The sequence below is a fragment of the Arachis stenosperma genome, chromosome 6, assembly GCF_014773155.1.
Source record: "Arachis stenosperma cultivar V10309 chromosome 6, arast.V10309.gnm1.PFL2, whole genome shotgun sequence".
Classification (NCBI taxonomy): Eukaryota; Viridiplantae; Streptophyta; class Magnoliopsida; order Fabales; family Fabaceae; genus Arachis; species Arachis stenosperma.
This window is the reverse complement of record NC_080382.1, coordinates 138,468,643-138,487,244: the sequence shown is the minus strand read 5'-3', so window position 1 is coordinate 138,487,244 and position 18,602 is coordinate 138,468,643. Positions and strand designations below refer to the sequence as shown.

The following is an 18,602-nucleotide window of genomic DNA, read 5'->3' as shown; positions in this document are numbered from 1 at the left end:
CTCAGAAATGAACCGAAATAATTACATAATAGATTACGATATAATTAACTCAGAAATGAATCGAAATAACATAATAATTGCGTCACAATTAACTCAGAAATGAATCAAAATTTACCATAATGATTGCGACACATAAACTCAGTTCGAAAACAAGCACACAAACAAGACTGAATCATGAACAAAGACACATTTAAAATTAATTTTGGATCAGACAACGTCATTAGTATATTTCTTCTTCTTTTTTGTTTGATATTTTTTTATTTTTCTTAGTTTTATTCCTCTGATCTCAATATAGAATAAAAAAGAATTTTGAGAAAATGAAATAAGAAGGTAAAGATGGAAAAGAAAAAGATGAAAAAGAAAAATATGGAGAAAGAGTTTTGAATTGTGCAGGATAACGAGTCCAAATGCACCTTAATTCACTCAGAAATAAATCGAAATTACATAATGAATTGCGACACAATTAACTAAAAAATGAATCAAAATTACACAATAATTATGACAAAAGTAACTCAGGAACGAACCGAAATTATATAATGACTGTGACACATAAATTCAGTTCGAAAACAAGCACACAAATAAGACTGAATTATGAAAAAAATACATCCAAAATTAATTTCGGATTAGATAAGGTTAATATATTTTTTCTTCTTTTTTGTTTGATATTTTCTTCTCTTTTAATTTTCTTGATTTTATTCCTTTTAAAAGAGTGAAATAAGAAGAACTACAAGAAAATGAAAAAAGAAGGATAAGATGAAGATGAAGAAGAAAATGATGAAAAAGAAGAAGAAGAAGCAATAGAGATGAGGAGGAAGAGGAGAAAGAGTTTTGAATTGTGCAGGACAACGAATCCAAATGCACCTTAATTCAGAAATAATGAACCGAACTTATATAATGATTGCGACACAATTAACTCAGAAATGAACCGAAATTATATAATAGATTGAGATACAATTAACTCGGAAATGAACCGAAATTACATAACAATTGCGGCATAATTAATTCAGAAATAAACCGAAATTATATAATGATTGCGACACATAAACTTAGTTCTAAAATAAGCACACAAACAAGGCTCAATCGTGAACAAAAAAACATTCAAAATCAATTTCGGATCAGACAACATCATCAACATAGCAAAAATTAAACAATAACAATAACGACGATAACGATAACTACGATATCTATAAGAAGAAGACAACAACAACAATGATGATGATGATGATGATGATGATGATGATGATGATGATGATGATGATGAAAAGAAAGGAGGAGAAAAACTTTCAATGAGAAAAGAAGAAGAAAGATTGAGAAAGAGGAAGAGGAGGAGGAGGTGACAGTGTAGTGGTGGTGGTGTTGGTGACGGCGGTAATGAAAGTGAAAAATAATAAAAAAAAAGAAGACGTAATATTAAGGATGAAGAAAAAGAACAATGCATGCGTGTATTTGAAAGAAGAAGAAGAAAGAGGATGGAAGAAGAGAAAGTGAAAAAAAAGAAGCGCGTGACTCAAAATCACTTGGATGAATTTAAATATTAAAATTGTTTAAATGTAAAAAATAATTTTTTTTTGTCTCTCGAATATTATTGTGTATATTAATACAAGACTAATTGAATTTTTTCATAAATTATTTTGTTCTTTTTCACATTATGAATGCCTCAATTTACTACACGCAAAGTATAGTAGTAATTGCAACCAAAAGCAATAATGAAAAATTAAGAATGTTTGATAACAAAAATATATTAGTAAAAAATTATTAATTTTTTTTAGTTTTATTTAATATATTTTATAATAAATAAATATTAAATAAAATAATTTTAAATATTTGAACGGATTTTTTTATCTCTTTGATATTATCGTAATTGAAATATGAGAATCGAAAAAATTAATGAGACATTTATTGTATTTAATTAGCTTATATAGTAGTATAGTCAACTCAAGTAATTAATTATTGATAAAGGATAAAGAACCCACTGATGCCAATGGCTTGCATAGTTGCATGGCAGAAATTCTACCGATAAGGTTAGAGTGACAATAATTTAAAATAATTTAATATTATTTATTTATTTTAATGATAATTAATGAACATAAAAAAGTAAATTTTGGTCGATTTAAATTGATTTTTATTGTTTTTCAAGAAAATACACAAATAATTTTTTTCGGGTAGGTTATAATGAATATGTGATGTTTTGAAAAATGTGTTAACAAAATACGTCACACTAATTGGAGTGTTCTGTGCAGTAGCATCTGTTCAAAATAAATAAATAAATAAAGGGTAATAAAATTATGAAAATTTTGTAATAGATTTATAAGTCTCCAAAATAATAAAATACTAAGTAAATAATTCTTAAAAAAGTTCATGATAAATTTATAAGCTTTTAAAAAAAATTGAGTAATATTATATGTACACTAAAATCAGTCACGTACGAAAATCAGTTATCAGTATAAAATATATGTTAAAATACAAATATATATTGAAAATAAATTAAACCATACATGTATTTATACACAAATAAATACATTGGTGACTGATTTTAATAGCTGATAATTTTAGTGTACAAATAATATTTTAAAAAAAATTATAATAAAACATTTTAGAAAAAGTTGATGTTTTACAATTTTAATCTGTTTGTTTTAATATTAGGATTTATTTTCGAAAATAAATGGTTAAAAGATAGTATTACATTTTTTTATTTCTTAGAAATTGCCAATACTTTCAAAAATAAATAAACAAACACAAATAAGATTAGATACATAATTTCAAATTTATTGTTTTAGGGACACGATAAGAGCATATCTTTATTTCATCTCATCCAAACACAAACAACATTAACATTAAAAAAAAAAAAATTAAAGGAACATAAAACAAGGTAATAGCATTAGCTCTAGTAATAATAATCGTCTCTTTTAAAATGAAAATTCATATGCAGTTATCTTCACCCGCTCTTTAATCTTCTTTGACGCTAACAATTGACAAGGCTTTGTCAAGATACTTGTCCTTAATTCCAACATACTCCTTGAAAGTCAACGCACGAAAACGAGGTTCCTCATCAGAGTTATTCTTCGAAACCAAAGGAGAAACCACTTGATCCATGGTGGGCCGATAAAAATAGACCATGGAGTACCTATGCTTAACGTTGTTGACTGAAACTTTGTGAAGTGCTGATTTGAATCTTGCATTGGATAACATGTGAAGAACATCACCGGTGTTGATGACAATGGTGTCAGGTACAAGTGGCACAGTGAACCAACCCGAACCATCCTTGAAGATGTGAAGGCCACTGCTTTGGCTTTGGTGAAGGAGTGTGAAGATTGAAGTGTCTGTGTGTGGAGCTATGCCCATGGCGTTTTCAGGTTTGGGACAAATAGGGTATGAATTCAATTGAATTGCACCAGCATGATTGTTCGGGCCAACCCAATTCTTTTCTTCTTCTTCAGAAATTCCTAAGAATTTGAAGCTTAGGTGTATTAATTTCTCTATTAACACCCTTGATTCGTCTTCGAACTTCTTCATCGCATCACTGCCACAAAGGAATTGTTTCGATCAATATAGCAATTAATTTTTTAAAACGATATCTTAACCGTGGAAAGTCAAGTGTAGTTAACTTCACTCGATAATTGAAAATTATTAAATGGAAATTTAATTAAATCAGTCAAATTATTTTTCACCTATTTTAATAGGTTCAGACTCATATTATCATAAAATTTTAATATATTAATAGATTAAATTTAAATTTATTAATTTATCTTATTAATGTGTTAAATCTGTCTGATCCTATTAAATATAAATAAATATGTAAATAATTTTTATTATTAACAAAATTATTAGATATTTTAAATTTATTATATTTTATTATAAATAATTTTTATAAATATTAAATTTAACATATTGTATATATGTAATTTTTATTAAAAATAATTTTTATAAATAATATTTTTTATTTTTTTTATTTTTATAAAAAAAATTATCAAACTTTTTAATAGACATTAAATCAACTTAGACTCAATAATAAATCAAATTTAATACTTAAAAAAATTATAAGAAATTACATCTAAGTTTAGGCTAATTAACTAGATAATAGATCTTGCTTATTTTCACCTAGAATGGTGATATGCTGAGAGAAAAGAAAAAGAAGTCAGAATAATAAAGTAATAATTAAAAAAATAGTGAATGAGTGAATTTGTTTGGATAAGACTCAATAATTGATTATTAACTAAATTAGTAGATTTTTTGTTGACTCTCTAATATATTTTAATTAATAATTAAGTAATGTTAAAAAATTAATATTTTTTAGATAATATCAATTAAATTTTCTAAAATAATTTTATTTATTTCTAAATTTTAAATCCTTAACTCTCTAAACTCTAAATTGTAAATTCTAAAATAGATCAATTAATGTTAACAAACTAAAAATTGGTTCCTTATATATTTTTTAATAATAATAAAAAAAGTATAAAGAATTAATTTTTTATTAATCAATATTACTCAACTCTAAAATTTATTTTATAATTTTAGATTTAGAATTAAAGATCTGAGATTTAAAATCTAAAATTTAAAATAACTAACCAAAATAATTTTAAAGAAAATGATGAGATGTTGGTGGAAAAATATTAGTTGCTAACATATATAGTGTAAGAATAATTGTAGTTACCAAAAGCGTTGATAGTCATTAGGCCAAATCTTTTTGGCATCTTGAACAGCAGAAGCAATGATGGTGAATCCTTCTTGCCACATACGTTGTTGGAAGAAAGGTGTAATCCAAAAAGTTCCATATCCTGTTGGATTATCACGAGATCTAAGAGCCTTCAACTTTTGCTCTTTTGGAAGATCAAAGAGCCTCTTTGTCTCAACTTCAAGCTCTTCAATAACACTCTTGGATATGCCATGGTTCTTCAATTGGAATGCACCCCAATTCTCACATGCATACCCTATGAGTTCCATGGCTTTTGGATCATTGAGATCAATGATGGGTAACACTAATGACCCATCTCCATTGTTTTCAACTTGATCTTCATTTGATTCAGGCCATGCATGAGATTCAGGCACGGATTGAATTGAAGAAAAGTCAAGGGGAAGTTGGATTGGGAGGGTTTTGGTTTCAACAGCACAAGATTCACTTGTCGCCATTTTCTCCAGGAAGGTTATGGAGATCTTTTGCAATATGCTTAATAGATTAGAACTTAATTGATGAGTTAATGATATATTGTAAGGGATATTTATAAGGGTATGGAACTATTATTGAAACCTACCAAATTAAATTTGATAATTTATACTATTCTAGAACGAATTATATTTTAGCGCAAAAAATATTGACGTAATATATTCTGGTATTAATATGTATCTTTCTTTTCGATTTATTTTAAGAATATATCTTTTTTATAATTATATAAAAATTAGCATATTTTCTCTCACAACTTATTAATTATCAATCATTTTAATTATAAATAATTCTGATTTTAATTATACTAATTATTAATTATTCTTATTATCAATCAGTCTAATATAATTGTTATCATATATTATTAGCATTTATATGATATTTATACGCATTTATAACTTTGTTATGTATGGGTGTATTAATAACAAATATATTGATTGAATATTCTCATAATTATTTTAGTGCGACTAAAGATTATATACCGTGTTTTCTTTATCCTTCACGAATCTAAGTTCTAGAATTAAAGTATTTTGTTTAATTTTTAAATATTTTTTTTGACTATTTCATAAAATATAAATGTATTCTTTATTTTTTATTGAAGTTGATCATTTTAAGAAACAAGTTGTAATTTTTTTTATGATCTTTTTATTCTCTTATTCTTTTAATAATTTGAAATCTATTCTTACAAAAAAATTTTTCATCTAACTTTATTACAATGTGATTATCTTTTACCGCAATTATTTACAATATATATACCACTTATATAGTGCATAATTAAAAATTCAAATATATTTCTATTATTTGTAAAAAAAATATCATAAAAAAATTTATAATATGATTAGTCTTATTATCAGTTAAAATAAGATTAAGTTCAAACCAATTAGTCATAAATATAGAATTTACTTCACAAAAAATACTATTTTGTATTCACTTAAAGACATAGAATTTAGTTCAAAAAACATATTATTTTGTACTTTTTTGAAGACTCTCTAATTATGATAAATTTTGTTTTATTTTAAATCAAACGAAAAAATTACTCCCAAAAAAAAGAGATGATCCATACTTAATAAGTATGAGTTATACAATTTATATTTAAATTAGTTGGTTTCAATATTTTTGATGAATTTTTTAGAGGTAAAATTTTATACTTTTAATTTATGATAGAACTTTTAACTGAAAAAAATTTATAATAAATTTAACAGTGCGGTATTTTTGTCGTGTGTTAGATGAATTGTGACAAACTAAAATAATTGTAAAATATTTTTAAATTTGTCTTAATGTATTATAGAAATGGACTTTAAATTAAGATTCACATTCGATAAAAATTTTACAAAATAATTTACTAAATATATATATATATATATATAATTACATAAATAAAAAATATGTTAAATAAATTAAATATGTTTATAATTTTTTTAGATGCATATTTCAAATTCAATGAAAAAATAAATAATTTTAAATTAATAGTTAAAAATTAATATACATTAATTTATAATTAATAATTAATAATTATAGGTTAACGGTGGATAATGACAATAGATATGGTTAGAAATATCTCAAATAAGATTCATGCGTGAATATAAAAACAATTTTTAGGAAATATTAATTATTAATACAATTAACAAACTCAATTATGGAAATATATAATCAAAATGGATTATTATCAAGTGTATGGATAAGATCCAATATCATAATAATTAATTTGAGTTGGTCAAATAATAATTTATTTATTTATTTAAATAAATATTAAGATTTAAATTTTAGTTTGTGGATGTAATAATTTTTAGATAGAATTTAAATTTATGATGCATTAATTTTTAGTCTATTATTATGATGTACGGACACTGACACGAATACGGGACACAATATGACACGAGATACGCTGACATGGGAATTTTAAAATTTTATAAGACACGAAAACACGCATACATATAAAATATAAAGTATTTTTTAGATAAATCATAATGATATTTTGATATTTTATTGATACTAGAATATAAGAATTAATTTTTTAATTATTTTTAATGTATTATTTTAATTATATCAAATATTTAAAATATTTTTTGTTTTAATAAATAATAATATATACTATATCTAAATTTATTTTAAAAATATATGTTAACAATAAGACTGAATACGCTGACAGGTTATGGTATTTAGGTGTATCCAAGTGTGTATAAAAAAAAATATTTTATTTTTTATTAAGATACGATTAAATACAGCAAACACGCATGTAATTGTTAGTGAATATCGTGTCCGAAATATATTCGACAAAATATCCATATTTCATAAATTTATCATAATAAAAAATACTATAAAAAAATTCAATATAATAGTTATCAGCCACAGCGAATCGAATGATGAAAAAACAAAAGAATTATATACACACAAACAATAATATTTGATGCAAATATATTCATTGGTAATACGTATTTTGGCACGGAATTGAAAAAAAATTAACAAATTTGGTAATAATACGTAATTAAGGATTGAAAAACAAATTAAATTTAATAATGGATAATTGTAATTTGGTAAGAAATATAATTGATAATCGTTCATGCATGAATCAAAACACATTTTTCGAAACTACTTAATGATTAATAAGAAAATTAATAAACTCAATAATAATAATAATAATAATAATAATAATAATAATAATAATAATAATAATAAAATTGTTCGCTAGTATATGATATCCAATAGATATCATATGTTCATAACTAACAATATTAAAAAATAATCAAATCATATATTGCAATAGCTATTAACTATTAATATTAGAGTAAACATTCAAATTAATCTTAATAAAATAAAATTTAGAAGTTTTCGAAACAAAATAGACTCTTTATAAAGAGATAAATTTATTTTATAATAATTTTTTTAAGAGAATTAATTTGTGTGACAAAAGTAATTCACAATACTACTTATTAAATAATAAAATTTTTTAGAAATTAAACTGTTTCAATCTAAATTTTATTAAAGACTACTAGTTTAAATATTTATTTAATGAACAAAGAAATAATGCAAAGAAAACAGCGAATGCGCGATTTCTCTAACCAATTTTCGCATTATGGAATACAGAATGGAAAATTATTTTATTTTAATTGTAAATTTAAAATTTTCAATGTATTTAGATATATCTCTTCTTGACTCTGTATTATAATCTTTGTTGAAGATTTATATCATAACTGTTAGCGTTATAAATTCATCGTTCATATCTTGTTTAGTCTTACAATTAAATTTAACGACAATAATGTAAAAGTATTTTACACAATTTACATAATCAGATATATTTGATGATAAAAAAATATTAATAAAAATTATCAAAATTTACTATTTTTAATTTTATTTAATATATTATATAATAAATAAATATTAAATAAAATAAATTTAAATGATTTATATTAATTTTTTTATTTTCCTAATATTACTCCTATGTAACAGGAGCTTGCTTATTTGCTAGTCAATATTTTACTCTTTTACAATAATACAACATATTTTAAGGAAAAAAATGAAATGAGAAACTAACAATATATCATACATTTAGACTACATTTAGAAAAGAGATTAAGATCGAAAGATTGAAATTAGTTGATAGAAATTGAGAGACTGAAATTGAATTAAATTTTTGTATTATGTTTGGTATAAAATATATTGGACTGAATTATGACTCAGTATTATGTTTAATTTAAAATAAATATAGCAATTAAAAAATAAATTTAAAATTTTAAAAATTAAATTAAAATATTTTTTTAAAAAAATATTATTAAAATTTCAGTCTTTATCTTTAAAATTTTAATCTTTTATATCTTTATGTTTTAGAAGTATTGAAAGAACTAAATTTTTAGATATAAAAATTAAAATTTTCATTTTAATTTCTAACTGCTAAACATGATATTGAGTTTCAATCACTTAGTTTTAGTATCACTTTTTCTAACGAAACGCTTAATGATGAAAGATATCGTTAAATTAATAATAAATGAAGAAAGAGCAATATAGCAGACATTTAATGATGAAAGATATCGTTAAATTAATAATAAATGAAGAAAGATATCGTTAAACTTCCAGAACCTCTATTTTTCAATTTTCCAAAGTTTTTTTGGGGGGGAGGGGGTAGAGGTTAATTATGATTTAATCTATTTTACAATTTTAGTCCCAATAAACACGAATTTTTTTACTTTTATAAATTAAAAATACAATAATTATTAAAATAAATAATTTTAAAAATATTTATCAAAATAAATATTTTTCTCTTATCTTATTTATACTGTAAACGAGATAATTTTGCATATGTTGCGTTTATAGTGTAAATAAGATCAGAGAAAAATATACAATACATATATACATGTATTTTTTAAAAAAAAATTAAAAATAGTAAAAAATATCAATAATTCAAAATTTTAGTAAGCAATTAGTAGAGATGTCAATGGGGCAGGGCAGGAGTGGGGGATGCCTCCCTGTGTCCCCATCCCTGCCCCTAGATTTACTCTCCGTCCCTGTCTCCGTTTCCCGCCGTGGGAGAATATTGCTCCCCATCTCCATTTTTCACATGGCTCCATTTTTCGCAGGGACCCCATTCCCCATCTATCGGATAGTTCTAACTAATTATTAATTTTCATATGAATAGAGATGTAAGTATCCATTCTATACAAAAATAACAAGATTTTATACAAAAAATTCTAAACGACAAGATGGTGACTTCTTTCGAAATGACGCAGTGGGAGAACGCAACGGCGAGCCAGAGGATAGAAAAGTGGACAAGGTGGGAGACGCGGCAACAGAGAGGAGAATGGACACGACGACAGTTACGGAAAGGAATGCCGCAAATAGAGAGCACGACGCAGTAAGGATCATGGCACGGTGAGGTGTGATAATGCGGTGAGAAGGGAGAGCGGCGAGAGGGTGGCTGCAAAGAGGTTGGATGGAGTATGGACAACGTTAGGGATTTCTGAATTGAATAAGAGTTATGCAAATGAGGATTATGAGTTTTGGGTTGACATATATATGTGTGTATATGTGTGTGTGAAATGACTAAAAAACATATATGAGAAATAAACTATTAAGGACAATTTTGTAAATTTATGAACTTCGGAGATTAGCGGGGATGGGACTGGGATCCCCGCTCGAGTCCTCGCGCCTGCCTTGGGGGAATTTTGTCCCCCGTCCCCATCCCCACGGAGAAAATTTCCCATAGTCGGATCCCCATTCGGGGCAGTCCTCGCAGGGATCCCGGCGTCTCGGGGAGTTTTGCCATGCCTAGCAATTAGTACATAAAATAGTAGGTAGGAGAGATTAAAATTGATAAATTTGATCAATTAGCACTCAGAAAGGTTGATGAGATAGAGTTAACCCACTATTCCATCAACCTTTTTAAGTACTAATTGATCAAATATATTTATTTTAATCTCTTCTACCATCACCAAAAAAAAAAATCTCTTCTACCAACCTTTTTATGTACTAATTACATGCTAAACGTTTGGATTATTGATATTATTAATATTTTTTATTATTTTTATTTTTTTCTTTAAAATACATGTATCTTGTTTACAGTGTAAACGAGATACACACGTGTTGCATACTTCTCTGATCTCGTTTACACTGTAAACGAGATACATGCAAAATTATATCGTTTACAGTATAAACGAAATAAGAGAGGATTATTTATTTCGGTAAATATTTTTAAAATTATTTATTTTGATAATTATTACATTTATTTAATTTATAAAAATAAAAAATCTCTATTCCATCGTAAAGAAATTTCATTACGAATAATATTACACATTTAAATTTTTTTATAAACTGAAATTCAATTTGGATAAACAATTTAATTAAACTTCTTTTGAAAAATAACTTAAATAATAAATGCTTTTATTAAAAATAGCTTATAAATAAGTTATTTTGTATTTGGTTTTTTAGTTCTAAAAATGTTTAATTTAAAAGGAATGTGATAAAAAAAGTTTTTTATTATGAGAAAAGTTATTTTTTTAACTTCTTTATAAGCACTTAAATAATTTTTTAGAAAGTTACAATTTAATTTTAGAAATTACACCAGACATTAATTCTACTATTTTTTATAGGTCAAAAGCTCAAAAAAATAATTTTTAAAATTTTTCAAACAGACATTAAATTCAACTAAGTTACACAATAAAACTTGAAATAATGCTACTCATAACTGAATTTTGTTATATGATTTTTGATGTGTCAAATATTTTGTTTCAACCATGTTCACTCTAAAAACCAATTTCAAGTAATTTTTTTCCTTGGTTTACAAGAGAGGCTAAAGGCCCGAAACAAAACTAAATAATCAAGGAAACCATCCAAGGAATAACAATTCCCATGGCATCATTCATTAATAACTGAGAGACTCCCACAGGAATTCATTCCGGTACTTTGTCTCTATACCATTCTTCAAGCTCTAGTTTGCTAACCAATTGGTACAACTCTTCGCTTCTCTGTAAGTATGGGATATACGGATCTCTCAATTTTTGTTCAGAACCTCCTTGATCCGATAATAGAGCACAGTTCCTTTCTTGCAATTCATTTTCAAGGTTGAAAGGCTATCTATAATAGCTCGAGAATTGCTTTCCACCCAGATTTCCTGAATCTCAGGGTCCAGGCCATTTCCAAACCAATATAAAAGCCCCATAGTTCAGCGATGAAAGCCGAGTAAGATCCAAGATTTCTTGCATATCTGATAATTCATTTCTCTTCATTGTTGCGAATTAAGCCATCACAACCCGCATTGCCTGGTTCTTTATCTGCTACTTGACTTGAATCTCTTTTCTGGGGATTGGCAAAGGAGACTCCCCTTTCTTCTCAAAGGCTTGTTGTATATTGTAAGCCAAATCTAAAATATGGATATGAGGATTCCATGACTTTCTAAAATTGTTCTGAAATATTTTCAAAATTTTCCATTTCTAGAGTCTCCAGCACGCTACTGGAAAAACAAAGTTCCAATCAATCCTGACAGAACAACTCCAATTATCAGCACAACTGTTTTTCACCCAGTCCATGAGGTTCTAGCCAAAGAATTCTACTATCCTTTAAGAGTTAATTAGCTTTTTTCAGACCTCTTTAGCCTTCTCACAGTCCCGTAAGACATATAAGACGTTTTCTATACCGTTGCAACTATTATAACACAGAGAAAAGGTTGCATACCATTTATGCTTTTTATCGTTTGTCAAGAGCCTGATGTGAGTTGCTAGCCAGAGAAAGGTCTTGTTTTTCATAGGGCATTTAACTTTTCAGGTTAGCTTCCACACCTTTCTGCTCCAAGGGGAGAGCGCTGAGAGTATAATAGGTGGATTTCCCCGAGAATTTACCATCCTGAGAATGCTTCTAAGCCAAAGCATCAGGGGGATCATTAAACTTCAGGGTGGGAGTAGTTGCTAGTTTGTCTAGCACTTGTTGCGTGAGAATCTCCTTCAACTCCCCTCATCTCCACTATCCTTCTTCTATAACATAACATTGCACATTGGCACTGATATCCTGAATCAATCTATTGGATTGGGCTAAATCCAACAGTGAGCCCTCTAGACTTAACCATTGGTTCGTCCAAAATTTGGTGCTTTTTTCGTTCTCTACTCTCTACATCTTACTGTTGTCCACAAACTGCCATAAGTAGGATAAGGCTCTCCATAGACCAGAGCTTCCAGTTTTAACTTTCCTAAGATTGTTCGGGGGTTCATTGCCATATTTATTCCATAATACCTTTACCCATAGCGTGTTAGGCTTTGTTATCATCTCCCAGCAAATTTTTGTCAGAAAAGCTTTATTCATATCCTCCAAATTCTTTAACCCCAGCTTCCAACATCTTTGGGGAGACAAAAGGTCCTCCAGTTAATTAAATGTGTTTTTCTGAATGTCTCATTTGTACCTCAAATAAATTTTCTTTACGCCAGTTTCACATTGTTACACACAAATTTAGGCACTTTGCTGTGTTGCATGGCGTGGTTTGTCATGGGAGAAATGACAGATTGGGCTAGGACAATTCTCTATGCCATAGAGAGGCTCTTTTGTTTTCACCCCTTCAATTTTTTTTACTTTCTCCATGATATATTTGTATCTCTTGATCTTCCACCCTCCTTCCAACAAAAAAGGTCCCAGATAACGGCTCAACTCCTTGGTTTCTTTAAAACCAGCGACTACCATTATATCTCTCCTATACCTATCTGGAGTTTCACGAGAGAAGTAAATTTGTGTCTTCTTAGCATTGACAATCTGTCCCGAGGTCTTGTAAAAATTCTACAGATACTTTCTTATCACTCGCATCTGACTTTGGGTTGCCTCTGCAAATAGCATCAAGTCGTTCGCAAACATCAAATGAAAAATCTTGATCCCATTTCTATTGAACATAAATGGCTTCCACTCTTCCTCATCAACCAAATCTTCAATCATATGTGAAATTATATCCAAGCAAATAACTAATAGATAAGGGGATAGTGGGTCTCCCTGCCTAATACCGCACGAGGGATAGAATCTATTCGTCACTTTTCCATTCCAAAGAACCCTGAAGCTAGGAGTTCTTACACAATGCATGATGAGCCTGACCAACTCTTGAGGGATTGGGAAATCAATGAGACACCGCTCTATGAAGTTGCAATTGAGATGGTCATATGCTTTCTCAAGGTCTATCTTAATGGCCATGAAGCCTTTTTTATTCTGGGACTTCTTTATCATATGAACAATTTCTTGCACAATAATAATGTTGTCATGAATCCTCCTACCAAGTACAAAGCTAGACTGATTGGGAGAGATTCTATCGTTTAGGATTGGCTTTATCCTGTTCGTAACAATCTTCATAATCACTGATGAGCGGATAATTTATACGCTTTTTGGCATTGTTTTTAGTATGTTTTTAGTATGTTTTAGTTAGTTTTTATTATATTTTTATTAGTTTTTAGTTAAAATTTACTTTTTTGAATTTTACTATGAGTTTGTGTGTTTTTCTATGATTTCAGGTATTTTCTGGCTGAAATTGAGGGACCTGAGCAAAAATCTGATTCAGAGGCTGAAAAGGACTGCAGATGCTGTTGGATTCTGACCTCCCTGCACTCGAAGTGGATTTTCTGGAGCTACAGAAGCCCAATTGGCGCGCTCTCAATTGCGTTGGAAAGTAGACATCCTGGGCTTTCCAGCAATGTATAATAGTCTATACTTTGCTCGAGATTTGATGGCCCAAACAGGCGTTCCAAGTCAGCTCAAGAATTTTGGCGTTTAACGCCAGAACTGGCACAAGAATGGGAGTTAAACGCCCAAACTGGCACAAAAGCTGGCGTTTAACTCCAAGAAAAGTCTCTACACATGAAAGCTTTAATGCTCAGCCCAAGCACACACTAAGTGGGTCCGGAAGTGGATTTTTATGTCATTTACTCATCTTTGTAAACCCTAAGCTACTGGTTCTCTACAAATAGGACCTTTCACTATTGTATTTTCATCTTTGGAGTTTTGATCATCTTTTGATCACTTTAGATCTTAGGATCATCTTTGGACGTCTAGTTCTTAGATTATGGGGGCTGGCCTCACGGCCATGCCTAGACCTTGTTCTTATGTATTTTCAACGGTGGAGTTTCTACACACAATAGATTAAGGTGTGGAGCTCTACTGTACCTCGAGTATTAATGCAATTACTATTGTTCTTCTATTCAATTTAGCTTGTTCTTGTTCTAAGATATCACTTGTTCCTCAACTTGATGAATGTGATGATCCGTGACACTCATCATCATTCTCACCTATGAACGTGTGCCTGACAACCACATCCGTTCTACCTTAGATTGAGTGGATATCTCTTGGATTCCTTAATCAGAATCTTCGTGGTATAAGCTAGAATTGATGGCGGCATTCAAGAGAATCCGGAAGGTCTAAACCTTGTCTGTGGTATTCTGAGTAGGATTCAAGGATTGAATGACTGTGACGAGCTTCAAACTCCTGAAAGCTGGGCGTTAGTGACAGACGCAAAAGAATTACTGGATTCTATTCCAACCTGATTGAGAACCGACAGATGATTAGCCGTGTTGTGACAGAGCGCGTTGAATATTTTCATTGAGAGGACGGGACTGTAGCCATTGACAACGGTGATGCCCAACATACAGCTTGCCATGGAAAGGAGTAAGAAGGATTGGATGAAGACAGTAGGAAAGCAGAGAGACGGAAGGGACAAAGCATCTCCATTCGCTTATCTGAAATTCTCACCAATGAATTACATAAGTATCTCTATCTTTATTTTATGCTTTATTCATAAATCATCCATAACCATTTGAATCTGCCTGACTGAGATTTACAAGGTGACCATAGCTTGCTTCATACCAACAATCTCCATGGGATCGACCCTTACTCGCGTAAGGTTTATTACTTGGACGACCCAGTGCACTTGCTGGTTAGTTGTGCGAAGTTGTGATAAAGAGTTGAGATTGCAATTGAGCGTACCATGTTGATGGTGCCATTGATGATCACAATTTCGTGCACCAAGTTTTTGGCGCCGTTGCCGGGGATTGTTTGAGTTTGGACAACTGATGGTTCATCTTGTTGCTTAGCTTAGGTATTTTTCTTCAGAGTTCTTAAGAATGAATTCTAGTGTTTCAAGGTGATGTTCTTATCATCACCAAAGCTGATTGATTCTCATCAATTTAGCTCTTGAATGTAATGTCCTGCTGAAGCTTGGCTAGCCATGTCTAATTTCTTTAGACTAAAGATTTAGACTAACATTGCATGATTTCTGGAATTCTCATTAAGAATTTTGATATCCTTATTTTCTTTTTCACTCAATTTTCAAAAAATCCAAAAAAAATTATAAAATCATAAAAACCAAAAATATTTTATATTTCTTGTTGAGTCTAGTGTCTCACTTTAAGTTTGGTGTCAATTGCATGTTTCTTTTCTTCTTGCATTTTTCGAATTCATTCATGTGTCTTAATTGATCTTCAAGTTGTTCTTGATGATTTCCTTATTCTGATCTTTAAATTCTCTTGTCTTGAGTGTTTCGTTGTTTCTCACATGCATTCTCAATTTGTTAGTGTCAATAGTATACAAACTTCTATGTTTGGTGTCTTGCATGCATTGTTTATTTGATTTTAGTTGGATTTTGATTATTCCTCATCATTAAAAATTCAAAAAAATATTTTAATTTGTGTCTTTTCAAGTCAATAATACAGAAAATTGAAAATTCAGAACATACAGCAGATGAATTACACAGAAAAAGCCGGGGGTTCAAAACGCCCAGTGAGGAAGGAAAACTGGCGTTTAAACGCCAGCCAGGGTGCCTGGCTGGGCGTTTAACGCCCAAAAGGGGTGAGTTTTGGGCGTTAAACGCCAGAATGTATACCATTCTGGGCGTTTAATGCCAGGATGGCACAAGAGGGAAGATTTTGTTTTTAATTCAAATTTTTTTCAAGTTTTCATAATTTTTCAAAATCAAATCTTTTTCAAATCATATCTTTTCAATTATATATTTTCAAAATCAATTTCTTTCCATTTTAAAAAATACTTGCTAACAATTAATGATTTGATTCAACATTTCAAGTATGTTGCCTTTTCTGTTGAGAAAGGTTTAATGTCTGAATCATATCTTTTAAATTTCTTGTTAGCCAAGTCATTAATTTTCAAAATCAAATCTTTTTAAATTGTTTTTCAAATCATATCTTCTCAATCACATCTTTTTAAAACTATGTCTTTTCAATCACATTTTTTTTCAAAATTAATTTTTCAATCATATCTTTTTTATTTCTAATTTAAAAATCTTTTTCAATTTCACTTTATTTCTTTCCCAATCTTAGTTTTCGAAAATCAATTACCATTTTTCAAAATTTCTTTTAATTAATTCACTTTAAGTTTCGAAAATTTCTTCCCCTCTTCTCACATCCTTCTATTTATGGACTAACACTCCTCCTCAATGCACAATTCGAACTCTATCTTTCTTGATAAGTTCGAATTATTCTACCTCTTCCTTCTATTTTTCTTTTCCTCTGACACCTCAAGAAATCTCTATACTGTGACATAGAGAATTCCATATTTTCTTGTTCTCTTCTCTTTCATATGAGCAGGAGCAAAGACAAAAGCATTTTTGTTGAGGCTGACCCTGAACCTGAAAGGACCTTGAAGCGAAAGCTAAGAGAAGCTAAAGCACAACTCTCTGTAGAGGACCTAACAGAAATCTTCAAACAAGAAGAAGACATGACAGCCGAAAACAACAATAATGCCAACAATGCAAGGAAGGTGCTGGGTGACTTTACTGCACCTACTCCCGACTTCTATGGGAGAAGCATCTCTATCCCTGCCATTGGAGCAAACAACTTTGAGCTTAAGCCTCAATTAGTTTCTCTAATGCAACAGAATTGCAAGTTCTATGGACTTCCATTGGAAGATCCTCATCAATTTTTAGCTGAATTCTTGCAAATCTGTGACACTGTCAAGACCAATGGGGTTGACCCTGAGGTCTACAGACTTATGCTATTCCCTTTTGCTGTAAGAGACAGAGCTAGGATATGGTTGGACTCACAACCTAAAGAAAGCCTGAACTCTTGGGAAAAGCTAGTCAATGCCTTCTTGGCAAAGTTCTTTCCACCTCAAAAATTGAGTAAACTTAGAGTGGAAGTCTAAACCTTCAGACAGAAGGAAGGTGAATCCCTCTTTGAAGCTTGAGAAAGATACAAACAATTGATCAGAAAGTGTCCTTCTGACATGCTTTCTGAATGGAGCATCATAGGTATCTTCTATGATGGTCTGTCTGAACTGTCCAAAATGTCATTGGACAGCTCTGCTGGAGGATCTCTTCATCTAAAGAAGACGCCTGCAGAAGCTCAAGAGCTCATTGAAATGGTTGCAAATAACCAATTCATGTACACTTCTGAAAGGAATCCTGTGAATAATGGGACGAATCAGAAGAAAGGAGTTCTTGAGATTGATACTCTGAATGCCATATTGGCTCAAAACAAAATATTGACTCAGCAAGTCAATATGATTTCTCAAAGTCTGTCTAGAATGCAAGCTGCACCAGGCAGTACTAAGGACGCTTCATCTGAAGAAGAAGCTTATGATCCTGAGAACCCTTCAATGGAAGAGGTGAATTACATGGGAGAACCCTATGGAAATACCTGTAATCCTTCATGGAGAAATCATCCAAATCTCTCATGGAAGGATCAACAGAGACCTCAACAAGGTTTCAACAACAATAATGGTGGAAGAAACAGGTTTGGCAATGGCAAGCCTTTTCCATCATCTTCTCAGCAACAGACAGAGAATTCTAAGCAGAGCCATTCTGACTTAGCAACCATGGTCGCTGATCTAATCAAAACCACTCAAAGTTTCATGACTGAAACAAGGTCCTCCATTAGGAATTTGGAGGCACAAGTGGGATAGCTGGGCAAGAAAATTACTGAACTCCCTCCTAGTACTCTTCCAAGCAATACAGAAGAGAATCCAAAAGGAGAATGCAAGGCCATTAACAT

General features: G+C 29.7%; 1 protein-coding gene and 1 non-coding gene across 2 annotated transcripts; both read right to left on the bottom strand.

Moving 5' to 3' along the window:
* Positions 1-2,946: 2,946 nt before the first annotated feature.
* On the bottom strand, positions 2,947-5,127 carry LOC130934777 (gibberellin 3-beta-dioxygenase 2-like). Its single transcript, XM_057864314.1, has 2 exons — positions 4,652-5,127; positions 2,947-3,520 (listed from the first exon to the last, which is right to left on the bottom strand). Exons 1-2 carry the CDS (start codon positions 5,125-5,127, stop codon positions 2,947-2,949), a joined length of 1,050 nt encoding a protein of 349 aa, XP_057720297.1.
* Positions 5,128-17,733: 12,606 nt separating this feature from the next.
* LOC130937952 (small nucleolar RNA R71) lies at positions 17,734-17,841 on the bottom strand. The gene has a single exon (XR_009069141.1). It is a non-coding gene; the product is annotated as a small nucleolar RNA R71 (small nucleolar RNA).
* Positions 17,842-18,602: the final 761 nt, after the last annotated feature.

Bases quoted from the DNA above. Each gene is read 5' to 3' on its own strand.
- LOC130934777 (XM_057864314.1), bottom strand. From the start codon at position 5,127: ATGGCGACAAGTGAATCTTGTGCTGTTGAAACCAAAACCCTCCCAATC. The intron at 3,521-4,651 runs GTAACTACAATT...CCTTTGTGGCAG, and splicing joins AATGACTATCAACGCTTTTG to TGATGCGATGAAGAAGTTCG.